The sequence below is a fragment of the Phytophthora cinnamomi genome (assembly GCF_018691715.1).
Source record: "Phytophthora cinnamomi strain GKB4 chromosome Unknown Contig119, whole genome shotgun sequence".
In the NCBI taxonomy this organism is placed as follows: domain Eukaryota; phylum Oomycota; class Peronosporomycetes; order Peronosporales; family Peronosporaceae; genus Phytophthora; species Phytophthora cinnamomi.
In genome coordinates this window covers 550,458-572,299 of record NW_027151052.1, presented here as the reverse complement: position 1 = coordinate 572,299, position 21,842 = coordinate 550,458, and the positions used below count along the sequence as shown (strand labels likewise).

The 21,842-nt window shown below is 56.3% G+C and overlaps 3 protein-coding genes across 3 annotated transcripts; all 3 read right to left on the bottom strand.

The window, feature by feature from the left end:
- Positions 1–14,685: 14,685 nt before the first annotated feature.
- On the bottom strand, positions 14,686–16,146 carry IUM83_16788 (Amino Acid/Auxin Permease; the record flags this gene model as incomplete). Its single annotated transcript, XM_067941697.1, has 1 exon — positions 14,686–16,146. The coding sequence occupies one exon, from the start codon at positions 16,144–16,146 to the stop codon at positions 14,686–14,688; it is 1,461 nt and encodes a 486-aa protein (XP_067781231.1).
- A 537-nt stretch (positions 16,147–16,683) lies between these two features.
- IUM83_16787 (Amino Acid/Auxin Permease (AAAP) Family) lies at positions 16,684–18,177 on the bottom strand (the record flags this gene model as incomplete). Its single annotated transcript, XM_067941696.1, has 1 exon — positions 16,684–18,177. The coding sequence occupies one exon, from the start codon at positions 18,175–18,177 to the stop codon at positions 16,684–16,686; it is 1,494 nt and encodes a 497-aa protein (XP_067781247.1).
- Positions 18,178–19,506: 1,329 nt separating this feature from the next.
- IUM83_16786 (Amino Acid/Auxin Permease) lies at positions 19,507–21,069 on the bottom strand (the record flags this gene model as incomplete). The annotated part of the gene is made up of 1 exon (XM_067941695.1): positions 19,507–21,069. One exon carries the CDS (start codon positions 21,067–21,069, stop codon positions 19,507–19,509), a length of 1,563 nt encoding a protein of 520 aa, XP_067781246.1.
- Positions 21,070–21,842: the final 773 nt, after the last annotated feature.

The window sequence follows — 21,842 nt, the reverse complement described above, 5'->3', positions numbered from 1 at the left end:
CTGTGGTACTGCTCGTTGGATGCGGCAAGTAGATTTTGGGCGATTATGATGACAACGAGGGCTCGCCAAATCTCGGCCTTCGTGTGTGCCCTCGGTCATTTCGAGTGGCTCAGGATGCCTTTTGGACTAAAGAATGCACCGATGATTTACCAACGCATGCTCGATAATGCACTGTCGGGGTTCGTACAACCGAAAGGTGGATGGAAACACTACGCAGAGTTGATGCGGTGTGCGGAGGAGAGTGACCGAGACCTTGGTCGAACCCTCGGACGGACCCTGGCTGAACCGTCGGACGATCCGTCACCTGACCCAAACCAAACACCCACGAAGTTTGAAGCAAGCTGCGACAGCACTCGGGCCGAAGACTCGGTCGCGGAACTCATTAATAGCCCGGCAGCCGACATGTTCACAACTGGAGAACCCGACGAGTCCTCGCTAGTCCCGGTGTTTGAGCGTCGATCATTTGTGGACGATATTTGCTTCGGGGGTGAGTCGTTTGACGACTGCCTCGAGACTTTGGACCGACTGCTCGCCCGCTTCGAAGAGTGCCGTATTAGTGTGAGCTTCACTAAGAGCATCTTTGTGCAGCCCAAAGTTGATTTTTTGTCGCATGAGGTGACGCGAGAAGGCATTAGAGCTGACCCCAAAAAGCTCAAGGCCGTAGCCGAGCTTTCATTTCCTCGGTCGAAAAAAGGGGTACAAGCATTCCTCGGTGCGCTAAATTACTACAGCCGGTTCATCCAAGACTTTGCAGTATATGGAGCGACAATATACCAGCTGAAGGACGAAGATTTCACAGACGGGGGTGACCTCAGTGCCGCCAAGCGAAGCTTTGCTGCATTACAACGAAAGGTCGGTGAGGCACCGATCCTCCGACACTTCGACAGTGGCCGAGCAGTCCACGTAACACTCTTTGCAAATGAGTGGGCGCTCAGTACATCGCTGATGCAAGAACACGGTGGCAAAATGCACCCAGTACGATTCTGCGGCCGAGTCCTCAAGGACGCAGAGATGAATTATCACCCGGCCGAAAAGGAGGTCCTGGCCCTGCTCCAAATGTTGAAGGTGTGTTACACCCAACTCGCAGGCCGGACCATCCATGTCTACACGCGATTTTCAACGCTCGACTGGGTCCACAAATCGAAGACTCTGTTTGGACGAGCTACCCAATTCGCGGTATTACTGTCGCCGTGGCACCTGGTGGTGCAGCGAGTTAAGGAGAAAGATTGCGCTTTTGCGCAACTTTTGCAGTCGACCATTACTAGTTTCGTCGACCTCGAAGACTCGCTGGCCCCGGTAACCCCACCGACATGTGGTTCCCCGATTGTTCGTATGGACCCCCAGTTGCTATATGCGCGACTACCCCGTGCACACCGAGGTTTTGTACTCTCGTTCGATGGATCAGCCAAAACCGAAAAACACGGTGGCTATGGCAGTTGTGCCTGGATTTTGTGGAAACTCCCGGAATGGAATATAGTGATCGCTGCGAGTGCTTTTCTCGAGACCACGACGGTAAACCTCGCCGAGTACATCGGCATGAATAACGGCGTCTCGGCGGCCCTAGAACATGGGGCCGAGGACTTAGTTATCGTGGGAGACTCGAGACTCGCAATCCAGCAATCCCTAGGGGTGATCGCTTGTCGTAAGGAGTCGTTACTGGCACAACTGAACAAGCACAAGGAACTCACGGCGAGACTTCGCTCGGTGAAATACCTGCATGCAATACGTCAATTCAATGCGGCCGCTGATTCGCTCGCGAGCGAAACATTGGAAAAGAAGGCCTCGGTAGTAGTGGACAGTGATGAAAGGAAGCAAGAATTGATGGAGTTGAATCGAATCCGAGAAGTTATCTACGAAGGCTCGGCGGACGCTTTGGAAAACTCGGCGGAAGAGACTACACGTTCTGTCAACTCAGTCCAAGTACTGACACCGCACGACCAAAACCGTAGTCGAACTTTTTTCGATTTTGTACGGGAATCGGGATATGTAGCCGCGGTGACCAGACGCCAAGCAAAAGAGCGGCGGAAACACTGAACGCTCGGTTAAGACCGTAATGCAGTCTGTGCGAGTGTATGCGGAGGACCCGTTCCAGCAAGATTGGGATGAGATTGTGGAAAAGCTCATCTTCGCTATCAACAATTCGCATGATGCTACAAGGAAGGACACCCCATTCTATCTCGTGCATGGTTGGGACGCTCGATCGAGTCTTCGAGCGATGTCTTCGTCTCTTAAGCGAGGGCTCGGCCGGCAGTCCAACGCCTTAGCGTGGCGACGTGAAGTTAACCGACAACAAGAGATCGCCCTGGCTATGGCTAAAGAGTATCAGGCGACCGAGAAGGCCCGGCGTGCTGAGAAGCATAACGCCACGTTGAGCGGACTGGAGAGGGCAGCCATGCCTGGGTCAGTACAGGACGACGTTTCCGACGGTGAACGAGGAGTCGGCAGAACTGATGGAACCGACGAAGAGTCGGTGGCGAACTCTCTGTTCAAACCTGGAGATCGAGTGTGGCTATACATGGAGCACGTGAAACCAGGGCTGACAAAGAAACTTGCACATCGCTGGCATGGACCTTTCCGTGTCAAGAAAAAGGTCGACGAGTATGCATATGAGTTGGAGCTGCCGGATCGAAGTGGATACCGGTTCTACCCGGTGGTACATGTGTCGCGATTAAAAGCTGTGAGCGAATTCGGCGGTCGACCGAGAACTCGGCTGACCCCAGAGGTCACCGAGGGATCGAGACTTGACTTTGACGAGGAGCTGCTGCCCGAGGACAGCTGGGAGCCAGACCAGCTCGCTGGCGAGTATGAGGTAGAGGCGATCCTAGACGATCGAGTTCCACTCTCGAACAGCACCGAGCGCTCGGTCAGAGAGTTCCTGGTGAAGTGGGCCGGTTACGACGAGCCCTCGTGGGAGCCAGCCGCCAACTTGTCTTGCGGCAGCCTGCTGTATGACTACTTGCGCGAGAAACGCCGCGACCGACGGTTGCAAATGGTCCAAGTCGCTGACGAGGACTAGCTGCAACCTGTCGCGAATGATGAACTGCCGGTGGGGCGATGCTGCCCACCCAAGCAGACGAAAACGACTACTGCACCAAAAATGATTGTATATTTGCATGTAATTAGAACGAGCTTACGAGTGGAGATTACGATTGGAGAAAGGTGATGAGATACGCAAAGATGATGAAAAGACGATTAGCGGAAACCTGAGAGCTAGCTACCCTTACGCTACAATCACTGAGTGACCCTGAGCTAACTACAGCTGCAAACATGAAAGCGGAAACGAGAGACCGAGGGTTCAGGAGTCCGAGTTAGAAGCGACCCGAGCCAGTACTGTGAGGCGCGCCTCTTGGGGCTCCCCGGTTCTGGGTTGAGCCTCCGACCCTCCAGCTTCCGGAGCAGAGCCACCGACCGCGCGCTCGTCGTCGAAGTCTTCGTCGCTCGAGTGATCGGCCGGAGGAACTGCACGTGCTCCCGAGCGAGGAGTGGCAGTTTGAGCCTCATCCACGTGACCGTCGTGAGCGTCCGCAGCCTCTTCAACGGAGCCATGGGCCGACCGCTCTGTCGACACTCCGCCGCGGGAACGCGCAGACTTCCCCTCCTCAGCCTCCGAGCCCTCGGCTGCCGAGTCTCCAGCCTCAGCAGGGACCCTAGTATCCGGCGAAGCGTGGAAGCGGGTGAATTTGCGAACCCACGGCGCGGTGACCAACTTGGGGTCCAGCGAGGGATCGACAGTGATAGCCGACGCAACTTGCTGTAGGGTCATCCCACGAGGAACGAAGACCGGGACCGCTGGGTTGCAGGCGGCGAAGATGGTGTTGTAAGGATGCGCCGCAGGCACATCCACCCAACAGTTCCGCCAAGGCTCGTGATCATCCAGCTCCGTCACCTCGGTACACCAGTCCGCAGTCAAAGGGGTCCACAGCAAATTATCCACGGAGTAAATAGGAACCGAGGGCTCGAACATGACTTCCGGGGTGCAGTGGATGCGCCCGTGCGAATCCGGGTAACACCGAGGCCACAGACGGTAGAGGATCCGGAGGCGGAGACGATCGGCACGCCCATTCCGGTTGGAATGGTAGTCTGTCCAAGCCTCGAGCGCCTCGACGTAAGCGGGAGAACCCTCACCGAGCTCTTCGGCAAGTTGCTGGAGCCATCGCTCGACAGCAGCCGGGGAAATCCAATGCGAGCGCTCGTACAAGGCGAAACCCAAGTCGTTCTTCTCGGTGGGGCCGTCCGCTCGGCCGTTGAACTGTCGCCAGAACTTGACCACCAACGGGAGACCATCTGCCCGTATCGAGATGCGCTCGTCCGGCATGAATTCGGCGGCGCTGAACAAACAAGGGTCAGCAGGGAGGCTCGCCAAGAATTGCTGGTACGGATGGGCCGAGCTTTCCCAATCCGCGAAGGCAGCAATGCCCTCGGCCGAGTACTCCACCGCGATTTCACTGTCAGCAGGCCGAGGCACCCGAACTTCCAATATTCTCTGCCAGCAGGCTCGAGCACTCGGGGACGTGAAAGGAGGCTCGAGAAGATCCAACGCGTCGTCCGGCGAGGTTTTCGTGGAGCGACCAGAGGTTTTCTTGGACGAAGCCAAGGTGTCGGTCTTCAGGGGTGGCCCAGTCGTGGCATCCTTAGAAGTAGTTTGCCGGCTTTTCGTAAGCTCGCCACGTTCACGCCGGAGACTCGGTGTAGTGGGTCTAACTTGACTCACTACTTTAGCTTACACGTTGCGCAACGTGTATGAGGAAGCGTAAGTACTTAGTAATTACTTAGGTTAATTATATTTGAATACACAAATATAAGTTAACTTAGACAAGACTCCAAGTAGCTAGTTTAAGGTAAATTGAGAACTGTATTGTTTGTAAATTGATCTTCCTCTAAAATCTGCTAAAAACTGTTTATCATCTATGAAAGGGTTGGCAGCGGCTGGCTGTCAGAGCCCCGCTAATATGCATGTCTCTGATTGGTAGAAAGATGCTGCTTTCTACCAATAGGATCTTTGGGTATGTGTGGACCACTCACTGTGGTGGTCCACTTCAATGTATCCATCGGTGTGTCTTACACCAATGTGAGGAAGTATCCAAAACGTTTAACAGATAACCTATCTGTTAAATTCACAAGTGGCTTGCAGCCACTTGTACGTGTAACCCCGTTACACTCGGTGGCGGCGATGTCTTGCGCTGCCGACGTTTCTTGGAAGGAGCTTTTGAGGGAGGAGCAGCAGGCTTCTTCGCCTTGCCCGGCTTCTGCTGCTGGGGAAACCTCTTTGACAGACTCTCCCTCCAGAAATTCTCGGACGGCTTCCCAAACCGAAACCCATCTCCAGCATCACGTCCAGTAAGGTCCGTGACCTCGGGCTCCGCCCCCGAAGGTCCATCGAGGCCCAAGACGAAGTCATCGGGAGCATTTTCCTGCTCGACTGATGATTTCGACTGGAGTGAGGCCACGGTAGAAGCAAGACGAACCGGACGGCCGTCCCGACGAGGCTTGATCACCACCGACTCCTTGAATGGAGAATCCCGGTCGACAGGGGCCGACGCCTTCTCTTCGAGATCTCGGCCAGCTTCCGACTCGTCGTCCGGAGACTCCGGTGGGGCCGGAGGCGAAGTTGGAACCTCTGCGTCCTCAGGCCTAGCTGGCGAGCCGGGCAGTGAGTTTGTCGAAGAATCGGACGGATGTGGCGATGGAGGCGCGTGGACCGAAGTGTCGGCGTCGACCTCCAAGATTTCCAGTGGTGACTGAGAAAGAGAACCACTACTCGCCGTTGAAGGCCTGTCGGCCGGCCGAGTCCTCGTGCTGCCAGTCCCGCCTCCACGTAGAGGAGACGACCCGTGCGGTGGCGATGACGAGTCCTGGGCCATGGGTCGCGGAATAGCACCAGAATCTGGCCGAGACTTGGATGCTTTTGCTGGTGCTTTGGCCCTTAGATCCACCGACGGCTTACCAAGGCGAGAGGTACGTCTGACTTGAACTTGGGACTTCGTTGCCGCAAGCGTCGGCGAAGGTTTGGTATGATACGACGGCTTCGCCGAGACCTTGGCTGAACGCTTCAGACGTTTGGCTGGCGAGGCAGTAATGGTCTCGTCGTCCGACAGCTCGACCGAGGAGTCAGGTGGAATGCTGATGCGAGCCGCCTGCGATGGTCCGGAGACCTTTTGGGAGCTAGCGACGCTTGAGCTGGTCGTCGAGGCCGAAGAGATCGGGTGAGGACGCTTGGATCCCACCGCGACCTCGGACAATCGCAAGCCCAGCTCGTCGAGCTCTCCGAGCAACGAGAAAACCACAGGCGGAAGCGACGAGTCATCGGGGAGGTCGAGGCCACACAAACTGGATCGTTGAGCATCTTGCTGGCGGAGGAAGGTATTAAACCTCTCCACTGCCTTCGTGTACGAAATTAGCCCCAACTTGAACCCCTTTCGGTCTTTCTTGATGACCGCCCGAAGTTCCCTGATCGAACTCTCATACTTGGAGCATCGAGCCTTCAAGTTGTCAGACATCTCAGCGCTCTGCCGGAGTGCATTCACCGCGATGTCCATCTTGCGAGAAAGGAAGTCTCGCTCCTCCCGAGTGACTCGAAACTTTTCAGCGAGCTGGTTGCGCTCGAACGAGGCTTAGTTGCAGAGGACCTCGAACTTGCGACGCTCGTCCACTTCTCGGCGTAGCAGCGCATCACTGTACGTGAGCTGTTCTTGGTAGTAACGAACCTCCGCCCGAAGGTCAGCCATCTCTGCGTCCCAGCCGGGGGCAGGCGACGGCGCATCTGGAGCCAATGCACGGATCACCGCGCCGAGAGTTTGGGCGTCCTCCAGGCGCTGGTCGAGATCAGAGTCGAGGCGGAGCGGAGGATGACGCACCAAGCCGACCATGAGGTGACCGAGGTCTGCGAAACGCTGCTCGGTGTGATCCTGCAGCTCTCGGACCATATCCTCGGCGGCGTCCCGGACAGCGTCTTCAAGAACATCACGACGAGGGTTTGGAGGGCGCCGAGAAGGCGCCTCCGAGACCTCACCCTCCTCGAGCCGGCAGTACTGAGTCGGGTTGGATGGAGTGCCGCCAGGCTCGTCCAACCGAGGGCTCCGCGGAGAGCAGGGATGCGAACCGTTGACGCGGCCCGAACCCGCGGCCTCAGAGCTCGTTACCACCCCGCTGTGCGAATCAGAGGCGGGAGTTGGTGGCGAACGAGCCGAGGCACTGGGGTTGGACGCAGCGTCACCTCTCGGTGGAAGGTCGTGCGCAGGAAATGATGGGAGACCTCGGGGTGCCCCGCTGTGCGAGTCAGAGGCGGAAGTTGGCCCCGCCGAGGCCTCGACCAACCTAACCGTGAACTCAGGAGGGAAGGGCACGATGAAGGCATTTGGATCATACTGTGGCATGCAAAGAAGACATGGAGGATTAGCATGAGGAAACCAGCGAAGGCTCGAAGACACTACATAGCTTACCCTGAGAGCGCGGCCGAGAGCTTCCGACGTGAAGACCCGCAGCCCTTGCCGAGGGCTCGGGGGAGCAGACATGCTGGCAGCAATGACGTGCACCACGACGCTCACCACCTGGCAGGTTCGCGTCGAGGTGGGGGCCGTTGTGAGATTGGGTTTTGACTGCGGAGTGGAGTCACCGGACCGAGGTCTAACGGCATGGAGGCTTTGAGAGGAGAAGACCGAGGTCTCCTATTGGCTACTCACATTTACCGCACCAGAGTGACAGAAAGCTAGTTAGTGACTGTGGGGCACGGCGGGTCCTAATAGATCCCCGCCGAGCCCTCCAGGTAGTCATAGTGGATACCCTTTTTGCCTCCTATTAGGAATCCGGACTTAAGACGAAGGCTCGTCCGGTTGTAGGATTAGACCGAAGGCTCGGTCTATATTAGATATTTGTATAGACATTAGGGATTAGTTATAGTCGAGGCCTCACCGCCTCTAACTATTAAATCAGAGCAGAATATTCCCCCCAAGCCATCAGGGTCAAGTCCGTCTACGGTAAGTCTAGCTAGCTTCGCTGTAGGGTCAGGATACGCTCGGCCGACGCGGGGTATGTCTGCCGGTGAGCTTAAGGTACATTGACCGAGAGTTCGCCCTGGTAAGGCCAAGAGTGGATAGTGGCCGAGTGTTGGGAGGTAGAGAGTCCTCCCTGTACGTTTGTACGTTGACCTGGGTGCGTGGCGTGGCCCCCCAGTGTGTTTGATCTTTGGCCGAGGTTTCACCTCGGCGCCCCTGTTAAAGGCCTTGACCGGCCCGGTACCCTTCCTTTCTGAGGGACCACAGTGGGTTTAGCGCGAAAGCGTTTATATTTACGCACCCCAGCCGTTGCTCGTGGCTGACGGTGCCTGTGTGTGGGCTTTACCTACCTGACCGATACTTCAACACAAGGCATATTTCCAGCCCGGTGTAAGGGATCGGACCTGGTCTTCAGGTTTAATCCCAACAATCTTCGCCGACCTTTCGAGGGAAGCGTGTGTTGTTGGTAGGACTCGTCCCATTTGTCGAGGCTGAGGGACGAGGACTCGTAAAATCGTGAATTCCTACACGACACAAATCGTCATACGCTGGCCCTGGGCCATCCACATCATCCAGTTCGTCCGCGAGGTTGCGCGCCACGGAGCGCACGTCATCGTCAAGATCAACCGCGAGGTTTCGCGACAACGAACGCGTGCCCGCGCTGCGTCCCGCAGACAGCACTGCATCTTCCGGAGTCTCGGGTGTCACCACCGCTGGCGCAGGCGCCTTCTCCTCCAGGTAATCGTCATAGTCTTCATCCATTTTTTCGTCCTTGGCGTCGGATCCAGTCATCGAGTCGTCGAAGCTGACGGTCCGCTCAGTAATCGGGTCGAGGAGCGACTTGATCAGGGCTGCAGTCGAGTCGTCGCCACGCGTTCCGCCAGCATTCATTGGAGTTGCTGGTACCGCTGAACGTGACCCTTTCGCTATTTTCTTCTTTCTTCGTTTTTTTTCTTTTTCTTCTTCTTCTTGGTTGTTGCTCGTAAAGTCGATCGACCTGCAGTAGCACGAAACACAGAAGGTCACACCAATCCCGGGTCGCGGCACCAGTTGTCGTGTAGGAACACGCACTAACTCATATATTGGCACACTTTCCCCACCAACAACACCCACCAAGTCACCGAAGACTCAATGGGCTTGTTAGGGTTAGAACCTGAAGGACCAGGAACTTTCCCTTGCACCGGGTTGATGTTTCCCCTGTGTACCGAGCTTCCGCTAGTCGACCGACTGAAGACTCAGCGTCACTAGCCACGAGCAAAGGTTAGCACGCTCTCACACACAAAATATACCTCGCAGGCCCTCAGAAGGAAGGGTCCCGGCCTTTTACGGCGTGATACGAGGGTGCCGGAGCTATACTCCGGCGGGAAGAAATAAATGGAGTGCGCTCTCGCTCCTCCAGTTCCTGGCGACGACTCGTCACTACCAATACACCGGCCACTAACTCTTGGCCCTGCCAGGGATGAACACACGCTACACTAGTAGATGTGCCCACCGACAGTCATAATCCTACCTACCAGGTTTACCTTGAGCTGCAGGTCGTTCACTGCAGGCACCGGTGTCGCCCTTGCGTGGTTGGGAGGAAAAGCTGTTCTGTTATTGTTGCCCGAAGGCTTATCTTGTCTTCTCTTCAGTTTCCTATCGATCAATACAAATATCAAGTATAAACGCGTCCGTTTTTGGACCGCCAGTTGTAACTCACGACTCTTCGGCGCTTTCTCTGCGACGTGGCGGCGTTACCGACGACTCAAACGGCCGCTGAAACGCCACCGACGACTCGGGACAGGCGCCGATGACTCATAGGTTCGGATCTTGCCAGTAGGTTCGCACCGTACTTAGCGAGCTGCAACCACCCGCTCTTGACTTGGGACCGTCGACGAGTCATCGTCACCGGCCTATTTAGGCCAATCAGCGATCGGGGAGTTTAGTCCCATGACTGGAGATGGGTTGTGACTTGCCAGTTAGCGCCAGCGCCTCGAGTCTTCTTCGCCCCTCGTCCCGCCTTTGGGTTTTGGCTTCGGCTTCATTTCCCGATACCACAGAGACCACGCTTCACCACATCTTGAAAGACTCCATGTGAGATGAAGTCTTGATTTTTACCGAGATATTCACAGAGAATGGCATTACTGTTTTGCTGTTGTCCTACCTGCAGAGTTGATGCGGCCTTTGCCGTCTTCTTTCCAGCTCTCATCCTGTTCTACTCGTTTTTCGTTTTCCAAGACGATCTCAAGGCTGTCAAGATCCGCCAGATGTTCTTCCCACCCCGCATGTTCGAGTGTAAAGCTCGAAACTACGCCAGCCCCAAGCAGCTGAACATGTTCAGCACAGATTTCGAGAGCCTGTTGATCCGCAGCGCCTGGGACGTTTTCCTTAAGTTGAGCTTCAGTTTACTTACTTGCTTTCGCTGGGGCAAATCACGATGCTCTTTCTTGAAAGAGAGCGCAAAGGAACTTCGTCACCGCACCCAGTGCTCAGGAGTTTATCTAAAGATGGCCCAAGCCCGGCATTAAAATCATCTAGAAACTGCAAAGCAGTGGCGCCAATACAAGGCCCAGCCAAACAAGGTGTTGACCCATCCAAAGCCCGTGCGCACAATCTAAGGCGTAGACTTTGGACGACTGTCGGCCTCTTTTTCTTGATCTACGGGGTGGGGTGCGTCGTGTACACGCCTATTGCTGTGCATATATCGCAATCGTTGAGCTCGCCGTATCCCCAGTGTGTTCAATTTGGGTTTTTGTGGACACCTGCCACTTCAAATGAACTGTGTAAGTGTCTCGCATACGTCGATCGCGACATGGCGCCTGCCGATTCCGACAACCTCACGTATGTGACCCAGGCATTAGCAGAATTAGCTGCTGCAGGTCAGCTTCAGACCGTGCAGCTCGTGAATCGGAAGATAAACGGATCGCTCCCCAATGAGGCCAAGGACTTCGAAACCTGTAAGTTTTCAAGTTTACTTGCTTTTTATGGCTGTAGCAGGATTAATATGGTGTACTTACTACAGAGTGCTCATTCACACCGGGGTAGAAGTGTTTCCATCGTGGACATCAACCTCTTTCACCAAAATGGAGTACCTGTACGTTGCTGTAGCGTCTTACATGCCCACCTTGTATCGTACTAACAACCTGATTCCACCGCCACCGTTAGCCATATCGAAGGGAACACCAGTGACACAAATCTCGTAGAACTGCCGAGCGATCTGTTCACTTCCATGATGAATCAGCACACGATCCACCTATCCTATCACTCGAGCCTGCCTACTCTTCCTTCTCTCGTTGGTCTTCCAACTCTCGAATGTGTCTACTTCGGGTACCTAGACAATGTCAAAGCCTTCCGTTTGTTCGTTCACTCCTGGACGTTGCTCAGTACGAGAGTACGCTAGAGATGGTGTTCATGCAAGACGTACGTGCATGTTGCAGCGGGTTTCTGAGTGAAGGCGACTGCAATACGACTTTCCCAAGCTGTTGCGGGTCAGATGACAGTCCCGACAACAGTAGAACTGAGACCGCGTCAAACAAAAAAAATGCTTACGAACCTACGTACGAATCGCTATTTAACCGCAGGAATCGAAAGAGCTGTGTCTTATGCTTCTTTTAAGCTATTGGTGTGGTGTAGCAGACGTGCCAAAATCGTTAGCTTCCCACTCCCACACCAACAACACCTACGATCGTCGAGCGTAGGCTTGTCGGGTGATCCGAAGATCGCCCAGTCCGTTTACAGCGGTGTAGTGGCTCCTTCCCAGACACCTGCCAAGCCCTTCCTGGAGCCGTGCCACGAGCACACAGCACGCTCCCCTTTTGTCGTCCACCTCTTCTTCTCCTTCTACTCCTTCTTCTCCTTCTCCTCCTTGAACCCGTGCCCTCCGCCAAAGGATGGACGGCGGCTTTCGCCTTGACGGGCCGTCGGTGCAAAGCCGCACCGACCTTAATTCACTGGCGGACCGAAAACCCGCGCTCGTACGTTCGACGAGCTCCTTGCCCTGGGGGCAGATGTCCAGAAACCACCACACACTCACACACGCTTCTTGGACTTGCCGGGTGGCCGAGATCACTTCCGTCACTTCGGTAAGCCGATCTCAGCGGTGGGCATGATCTAGTTCTACGGTCGTACCTCGAAGAGTCGCCGAGTGCCGCTTGTGTTGGACCCCGAAAATTCCACTCTGTATTTATATTTGCTTTGCGGGGCTCAACGGCCCTCCCTAAGGTCCCTATACAAATGTCTAATGAAAATGGGCTGTTACGGCCTCTCCCATACTAAAACCAAGTCACTTCGCTGACCGACCCTTTAGCTCGCCGATCTCCTCGGCGAAATTCCTCGGGTCGGTGTCACGTGTACAAACTTGGGTCGGACTGGTTCTGGTCACCGAATTAAGTGCCTGGATGTAGACTCAGAGATCGCTTCACCGCACAGGCTTAGCTCGCCGACGTTGGAACATCGGCGGAATACTTGACCTTCCGCTGTAGGCAGCCTCGACGACGGGCGAGAAATCACTTCACCACATTGATCGTTATAAAATGTTTGGAACTCGTGGAGTTACATCGGCCGAAAAAAATATCTCCATTTCCTGACCCCCGAAAGCCGGGACTTTATTTGGGGCGTGTGACCTCAATATTTTTTTCAATTTGAGCGTATTGTATATTGTCGGAAAGCCCGTGTAAAAGGAAATCGAATTAGAGTTTTTTTCGCTTTCTGCGAGTGTTTTTAACTTTTAGATTTTTGTTGTCCGGTTATGTACGAATTTTGATTGGTCAACTTTAAGCGCGATTATCTCGATAACTCTAAATGGTGGCTATCACCCCGAAATTATGCTCGACGTAGGTGTTCACGGTCTCGTCGTTGAGCCAGACGAAGAAACCGGCCGGGTGGCCGTAGTGAGCGGGCGGCGCAGCCGGTGCGGCGGCGGCATCATGAAGGTGCACTCTCCCTGCAGCGACGAGAGCAGCACGTCCCTCATGAACCACGAGTTGTCGAATGTCGAAGTAGTCGTAGATCTCTGGACGACTGCAGGCGCTGATGTTTAACCGCCCTGTATTCCAGAGATGGCTGGTGTTGCACCTATGTTACTCGATGACATCCTGGGGTAGGAGAATGTTGCACCAATGTTACTTGATGACATCCGAAAAACATCCCCAAACGACAGTTCTTCGAACTGCGAATTTTCACTGAGATTCGTTAAAAAGATTGTGAAAAAGGCAAACTACTGACTCAGTGATTTGGGTGGTAGTACTATTAATACAGTAGTACTGTATCGGTACTATCATATTCTTGATCATAAAATGTGGATCGCTGGTGTACATCATTACTCCGCTCCATGCAGGGATATAGTGTAGCTGGCACCTAGCACCCAGCCTAGTCCCCACGCCCTAATCAATGTAGTGATGCACAATACGTAACGTACCGCGCTGACAAGTATGTGCCTTTAATATACATGTTTGCAACGTGCTTGCCTGTTTGCCATCCTATTGGCAAATTCGTTATTCGGATTTACTGCTTTTTAACCGAATCCGTTTCCCCCAAGTTAGTACTGACGGTAAATGACCCACGTTGGGCTGCACCAAATACATCCACGTCAGCGATACCAGTAGTGTAAATCGTGAAGTACAAATCCACAGCCAAGCCTGTCAAGCATTGCGAGGGCTTCACGATGGTTACCACAAAGCATATTCGAGCAAACAGTTTGCAATCGCTAGTATCTACCACACACCCTAAACTAAAACTAAGTGTCTACAAATTCTCAAATGGTTGTGCGAATACTAACTACAATCCTGTTATCGATATTTTGCTTGTGCTAAGCTGGCCAACTGCACCAGCTGATAGTTTTTGTCTTATTTCTCTTTATGAGTCAGTACCCCTTGTGGCCCCCCCTGTGTATCCTGTGTATCCGTGCTTCTAAAGCCAAAGCTCCAAGCAGCAATCATTCTCTAGTAGAGAGCTTGCTGCGATGAGGCTGGTCCCCACGATCGGACTATCGTACCAGAAGCCTCTTTTCTCGTACTGTTAATCGACAGTAGCGAACATTCTGGCGAGCTCTAGGCACACGTCAGGCAAAGACGGAAGCGTAAAATGGCGAGCTCTAGGCGCCCGTTAAGGGATTAATATGTCGAGTCCAGGTAGCGTCAGGCTTCACTAATAAATCACGTACGGAGACGGAATTTGCTTTGATTCCAGGACAAAACCTAAGTGGTCCAGGTTTCACTACTTTTTTTTTTTTTCAAACCAAGCTCACAACGTGTCATTACTATAGTAGTATAATTTGCAAAACCAAGAACCAACGTACTATTTTTGGCGAACAATACTACTGATTGGATTAACTTGACATGTGTATGTGAGTCCAATACTAAGGTTGATCTAGTACAAACCAGTAGTTCCAGACAATTATCACAATCTTTTTGACGAATCTCAGTGAAAATCACTGATTTATGGAAATTCCTCACAACTTCACACGTCACGTCCCATGTACAGCCCCACGAACCACCGTTTAGACGCAGCGAGACCTGCGTCGAAACATTGGCCACGCGCTCGTCTTGGCGGCTTTGACTAAAGCGGACGGCGCGATTAGTTTAACGCTGTTCGTCAAGAGAAGGAGACCAAGGAGCATGTTGAAGTGGTTTGACAGTTGAAGTTGACTTCTTGTTATGGGGCTTAATACGTGTGTGTGGGGGGGGTCCTACTACTATCCTTGCTAACTACAGCACGCTTAGGCCGACGACGTGGAGTTGCGCACGTAGTACGGCTCCGACTGGTACTCCTCGTGGCAGTACGGGAACGTGGCGCTGTCCGAGTCCGGGTTGAACAGGTTCTTGCCCGCGTAGATCATGACGTACACGCCGAGGATCGTGGTGACGACGATGATCAGCATGGAGCCCACGCGCTCGTACACGGGGAGTTTGTTCCAGAAGAGCTTGAGGTAGAACATGAGCGGTAGAACGAGACTACCGGCAGTGACGGCGGAGGCACCGGTGAAGTCGACAAGGTCGAGGAAGTGGTCGCGCAGGAAGATGGAGGCGACAACCAGCAGCGCCAAGATGCACAGACGCAGCACGATGTAGCGCAGCATGTTGAGCTTGCCCCGGTACTCGGCGAACTCGTCCTCGTACGTGACCACCACCTGGAGGTTGTCCGTGTAGTTGCACTCGATGTCCGGGGTCGCCGGCGACGCAATGGGGACGGACGAGAGCTTCTCGGCGATCTCGCCGCCTTGCTCCTGGTCGACTGCGGGTGCGTCCTTGTGCATGCCAAGCAGGAACCGCTCCGCCATGTAGAACGCAGGCATGACGATGGTCGAGAAGGCGATCACGATGTGCACGTGCATGAAGAGGTAGGCCATGATGACAGCGCCGCGGTTGGGGATGAAGCCCAGCGCGGACGTCGCGGACGGATCGGAGGTGTTGACCGCCGAGAAGAGCAAGTTACCGGAGAGCTGGCAGCCTCCGGCGGCGTACCCCGCGATGGCGATAGCCAGGAAGAAAACGGTGCCTACGCCCATGCTGACGGTGATGATGCGGGGCATCCGCTCCGGCTGCGAGTGCTGGCGCTGCAGGTCGGGGATCACAACGGCGGCGCCGTAGGCCAAAGCGAGGTTACCGAAGGCCGTCAGGACTTGGTGCAGCGAGGTGTCGGGCGTCGGAATCGACGGGTGGCCGCGCATTTCCCACTCCAGAATGCTCACGCCGACGATGTCGGCGATCAGCGTGCCGAGACAGCCGACCAGGGCGACCGAGGACGCCTCTTTCAGAGTCGGGATCATGCACACCGGCACGACCGTGACGGCCATGAAGACCATCCAGAAGATCTGACTGAACGAATCCGGGAACAGCACGTCGAGTAGCGTACTACCGAGCACAAGGAAGGCGCAAGGCAACAGCAGACACACCAGAAGCTGTGAGATCATGACGGCGTAGCGGCCGGGGGTGCCGAAGACCCAGGCCCCGACATCCGTGAAAGTTTTCACGGACGGCGGGGCCGCGTAGATGACCTTGGAAAGCGCGATGGTGGCGTAGATGTTCACGAACGCCATGAGCAGCAGCGCGATGGTTGCGTAGATCGGCCCGGCGCGGGCGTAGTTGGACGGCATGGACAGCGACCCAATGCCGCAGAAGCAGCAGAAGATGTTGAAGCTGATCTTGGCATCCTCGAGCGTGTAGAACGGAGCGGGCATCGTTGCTGGGTGGGGTGGGGGCGACCGAACGAAGAGTGAGCGGCCAGCACGCAGGCACGAAGCTCCACACCCGACTCGACTCCGAATCTGGCTGGCGTGACGCAACGAGGTGCAACCGGGGCAAGTGGAGCGACAGTCCCCGGCTGATCACCGCTCTCTTGTCCCGCGCGTGTCGGTCGCACGCGGTGTGCAGGCAGGACGCCTGCAGACCACCCGCTGCGAGATACAGATGCGTCCGAGGTGGACAAGGCACCGGAACAGTCCATCACCTCAAGGGATCTCACACATACGTCGACCTTCATCCCAACATGCTGTTTAGAGCCTGAGGAGGTGTCGGCGATCGAATTCATCCCAGCATGGTGCTTGGACGTACGCTTTGAGGAGCGACGTTGAACTGTTTTGGGGGTGTTGGCACCTAACATGGTGAACTACTGTAGATGTAGTGCAAGTCGAGTGGGGACCACCGCTGGATCCTGATAGAAATCTTGTTGGGCTTTGGTTAACATGAAAATCCTACGATGTTCTCTAACACTACGCTCAGCTCGAGGTGGTGGCGTTGCGCACGTAGTACGGCTCCATTTGGTTCTCCACGGAGCAGTAGGGGAAGGTGGCGCTCTCGGCGTCCGGGTTGAAGAGGTTCTTGCCAGCGTAGATCATGACGTAGCAGCCCACGATGCTGCAGATGATGACGACCAGCACGGCCACCACGCGCTCGTAAATGGGCAGGTCCTTCCAGAAGACCTTGAGGTAGAAAATAATGGGCAGCGCCAGGCAGCACACGGTGATGGCCGAGGCGCCCGTGAAGTCCACGAGGTCGAGGAAGTGGTCACGCAGGCCGATGGAGGCCGCCACGAGCACCGCGATGATGGCGAGACGCAGCGTCACGTAACGGAGCACGACGCCCGCGCCCTCGTACTCGGACAGCTCCTGCTCCTCCTTCTCCTTGCGTTGCTGGTCGGCCGTCAGCACGGGGCCCGGGGTGCTGGACGCGTTGTAGTTGCCCTCGAGGTCGGGCGTGGTCGGGTCCGCAACCGACAGCTTCTCCTGCACGGCGCCGTCCTGGATGGCGCTCTCCGTCGAGGTCTTGTGCATGCCGAGGATGAAGCGCTCGGCCATGTAGAACGGCGGCTGGATGACCGTCGAGAAGGCGATGACGATGTGCACCTGCATGAACAGGTACGCCATGAGCACGGCGCCGCGGTTGGCCGTGAAGCCCAGCGCGGACGGAGCCGTCGGGTCCGAGACGTTCACGATGGAGAAGAGCAGGTTACCCGAGAGCTGGCAGCCACCGGCGGCGTAGCCCGCAATGGCCACGGCCAGGAAGAAGGCCGAGCCAGCGCCCAGGCTCACGAGGATGATGCGCGGCATACGTGTGGGCTCCGAGTGCTGTCGCTGCAGGTCGGGCACCACGACGGACGCGCCGTAGGCCAGCGACAGGTTGCCGAAAGTGGTGAGCACCTGGTGCAGCGTGATGTCGGGCGTCGGAATCGACGGGTGGCCGCGCATCTCCCACTCGAGGATGCTCACACCGACCACGTCAGCGATGAGAGTGCCGAGACAGCCGACGAACGCGACGGTGGCCGCGGCCTTGAGCGTCGGGATCAGGCAGGACGGCACCACGGTGATGGCCATGAAGACGATCCAGAAGGTCTGGCTGAACGAGTCCGGGAACAGCACGTCGAGCAGCGTACTGCCCAGCACCAGGAAGGCGCAGGGCAGCAGCAGACACACGAGCATCTGGGACACGATCACCAGGTAGCGGCCGGTCTTGCCGAACACCCAGTCGCCCACGTCCGTGAACGTCTTGACGGACGCGGGTGCCACCAGCATGACCTTGGACAGCGCGATGGTGGCGTAGATGTTGGCAAACGCCATGAGCAGCATGGCGATGGTGGCGTACACGGGCCCAGCGCGCGCGAAGTTGGACGGCATGGACAGCGTGCCGATGCCGAAGAAGCAGCACACGATGTTGAAGATGGTGTTGGCATCCTCCAGCGTGAGGAAGGCCTTATGACGCGACTCGAGCGCCATGACGGTCGGTTGAATGGGAGCGAGGGAAGGCCGAAGGACTTCGCGCGAGCGTCCAGGCGGATGTTCGAAAGTGGCTGATCGAGATCGAGCCCGCGTGGATCCCGTCGCTGGTGCAGCTCGAATTTACTCGTGGACAAGAGCAGCAACGGCGCCCGCGTACGGGACATCCAGTGGCTGCACGTCGTTGTTGCACTTGTGCAGCTCTCGTCGACATAGTACCCGCCATCCAATCCGCGTGGTTTACCGGTTACATGTACTTTGAGATTTGCACGCCATCGAAGCCGCGGTTGAACTTGCAGCCGCGCTCGCGATGACGAGCCCTCGACTGTCAGCAAGCGAGACAGGCGAGTCGGCGGCCAACTTCGCGGCGTCGCCTGCGATTTCAGAGCTCGATCTCCGAGGCACAACTTGTGCTGCAACCTGCATCGTTCGATCGTCGCGCAGCTGCGGTGCAGCGCCGGGCTGCTTCAGAAGGTACGGAGCTGTCAGTCACGTCTCACTACACCAGGGATTTGTAGTAACGCAGATATTATAGTATAGTACTATTGAACAATAAAACCCAAATACTACTATAGTAATATGTATTAATAATTTATGTACCGTTAAGTACAACTGTAGCAATTCCAATTTCGGCGACGTAGTAGGCGGGCATCACGCACCATAAAGCCCGAGTACAGGCGGGTGGCCCAGACACCGCCACACACCCACGACCTTGTAAGATGTGCGCTTGGCCTCAAAGAAAGCACCAGCAGGGACTTGACCATCGCTGCTGCTCATGGTCCAAGCCGCGTAACGCGCGTATGTGTGCTATATTCTACTCAGCTAACAAGAACTACTACAGCACCAAGTGGCGACTTGGTCAACACATAGATCTACGAACTGAGACCGCTCTGCTAATCGCTAAAACCGCTGTCCTCCGCAGTCAAGGGTGACACCTATTGGGTGCGTCATCGTCACCCATTAACAAACAAATAATCAATTATTTGGAGTGTCCAGTATTTTTAGTAGCTAGTACAAGTGTAGTAGCAACCAGGTCGATTTATTACTATCAAAATAGTATCGCTTCAAATCTCTCGATATTATATTACTATTGCAATATATATTGCCGTTACAGTACCACTACGAACTAGCGGTGCACCGGAACGGCTACGGCGGCGACGTCACTCGGTTCAACTGCGACTGGAACCATCTCAAAAGCACAAGTACATGTACATGTATCGCGGGGGCACGGGGGTGGGGACGTCGATTAGAAGTAGATCAACAGGTCGCGCAGAGATACCTGTCGTGGCTCTGCCCTAACGCTCTCCTAATGCGACGGTCGTCCGCGATTCACGCCGAGGTGGACGACGACGTCGAGTTGCGCATGTAGTACGGCTCCGACTGGTACTCGGCCGCGCAGTACGGGAACGTGGCGCTGTCCGAGTCCGGGTTGAACAGGTTCTTGCCCGCGTAGATCATGACGTAGCAGCCCACGACCGTGCACACCACGATGACCACGAGCGCCACCGCGCGCTCGTACAGGGGCAGGTCCTTCCAGAAGACCTTGAGGTAGAACACCAGCGGCAGTACCAGGCAGCACACGGTGATGGCCGACGCGCCCGTGAAGTCCACGAGGTCGAGGAAGTGCGAGCGGAATCCGATAGCGGCGGCCACGAGCAGCGCCATGATCACAAGGCGTAGCGTCACGTAGCGCAGCACGTTGGTCGAGCCGCTGTAGTCCGAGAGCTGCGCCTCGTCGTGCTCCTTCTCCTCCTGCTCACGCTTGGCCGAGTTGGACAGCGTCTCATTGTCCGAGTCGTCGTTGCTCTCTAGGTCGCGCGCGACGCGGCCGGTTGTGAGGCTGGTCACGGGGACGTTGGAGGACAGCTTGTCGCGCAGCTCCTCCCAGCCGTCGTTGTCCTCCTTGTCCTGCTGGATCGAGGCCGCCGCCTCCGCGGGGTCCTTGTGCATGCCCAGGATGAGGCGCTCGGCCATGTAGAACGGCGGCTGCAGCACCGTGGACAGCACGATGACCACGTGCAGGTGCATGAAGAGATACGCCATGACGACCGCGCCGTGGTTGGGCACGAAGCCCAGCGCCGAGGGCGACGACGGGTCCGCGATGTTGACGATGGAGAAGAGCAGGTTGGCCGAGAGCTGGCAGCCGCCGGCCACGTAACCGGCGATGGCCACGGCCAGGAAGAAGACCGAGCCGATGCCGAGACTCACCACGATCACGCGCGGCATGCGCTTGGGCTGCGAGTGCTGGCGCTGCAGGTCCGGGATCAGCACGGCCACGCCGTAGGCCAGCGACAGGTTACCGAACGCCGTGAGCACCTGGTGCAGCGAGATGTCGGGCGAGGGCGCCGCCGGGTGGCCGCGCATCTCCCACTCGAGCACGCTCACGCCCACCACGTCGGCGATGATGGTGCCCATGCAGCCGATGAAGGCGACGGTGGCCGCGGCCTTGAGCGTCGGGATCAGGCACGCGGGGATGGCGGTGATGGCCATGAAGACGATCCAGAAGATCTGGCTGAACGAGTCCGGGAACAGCACGTCGAGCAGCGTACTGCCCAGCACCAGGAAGGCGCAGGGCAGCAGCAGACACACCAGCAGCTGCGAGATGCTGACGGCGTAGCGGCCGGGCTTGCCCAGCACCCACTCGCCCACGTCGCTGAAGGTCTTGACCGAGGGCGGCGCCACGAGGATCACGCGCGACAGCGCCACGGTGGCGTAGATGTTGGCGAAGGCCATGAAGAGCATGGCGATGGTGCCGTACACGGGCCCGGCGCGCGCGAAGTTGGAGGGCATGGCGAGCGTGCCGATGCCGCAGATGCAGCAGATGATGCTGAAGCTGATCTTGGCATCCTCGAGCGTGAAGAAGGCCGCGCGGCGCGGCTCGGCTGGCGTCATGCTGAGACTTTCAAAGGTGAACACGGCGGGAGCTGAGCCCGTCGACGTGGGTGCGTTCGCGGCCTGCGCTCCCTCGGGCCCCAAACAGCGAATACTCTCGTGGACAGGGCGACAGCTCGCTCAAGAGCGCGGCGGCAGCGTCTACGTCCGCATGTCACTGCGGCGCAACACCAGACTCCGGTGTTGCGTGACCAGAGCAGCTCGATTTCACGCCGCCCATAGTCGGGGCCCCGGCGACGTGACGGAAGGACGGATGAGGTGGCTCCGAAAGCTGCTGCTGGTCGGCGCTGGTGAAGGTGAAGGTGTCGGTGTTGGCAACACCCAGCGCCTTCCGTATGTCGATTAATTCAGACGTCGGCACCACCGCATGGAGCAGATTTGCAATGTCCTGGGTGGCGTTGGCTGGCTCAGCGACACATCTCGAAGAGCTTTTTGCTGCAGTCGATCCCGATTACAGTACACTCGATCCCCGATTACTGTACGTGTAGAGAGAGAGGAAGGATGCTTTCGGATGGTGCTTTCAGGCGATGTGCAGACTGCCCATTGGACTCCATCGGCGGCATCATCGAGGGTGGAGGGCTGGAGATGTGGCAGGTTCGGGGCGGCCACCGCGCTGATTGAAGTAAGCGGTGACCTCAGGACTGACCCGTGGAAGTTGTGTTTGCGCAATGTTGAGCAAAACTCGGAATATGAATCCAGGTATCCTGGACCAAGGGCTGGTATTTCACTCAACTCCCCCCCCCCCCCGTTATTAGGTGTCGTTGTCTGCAATT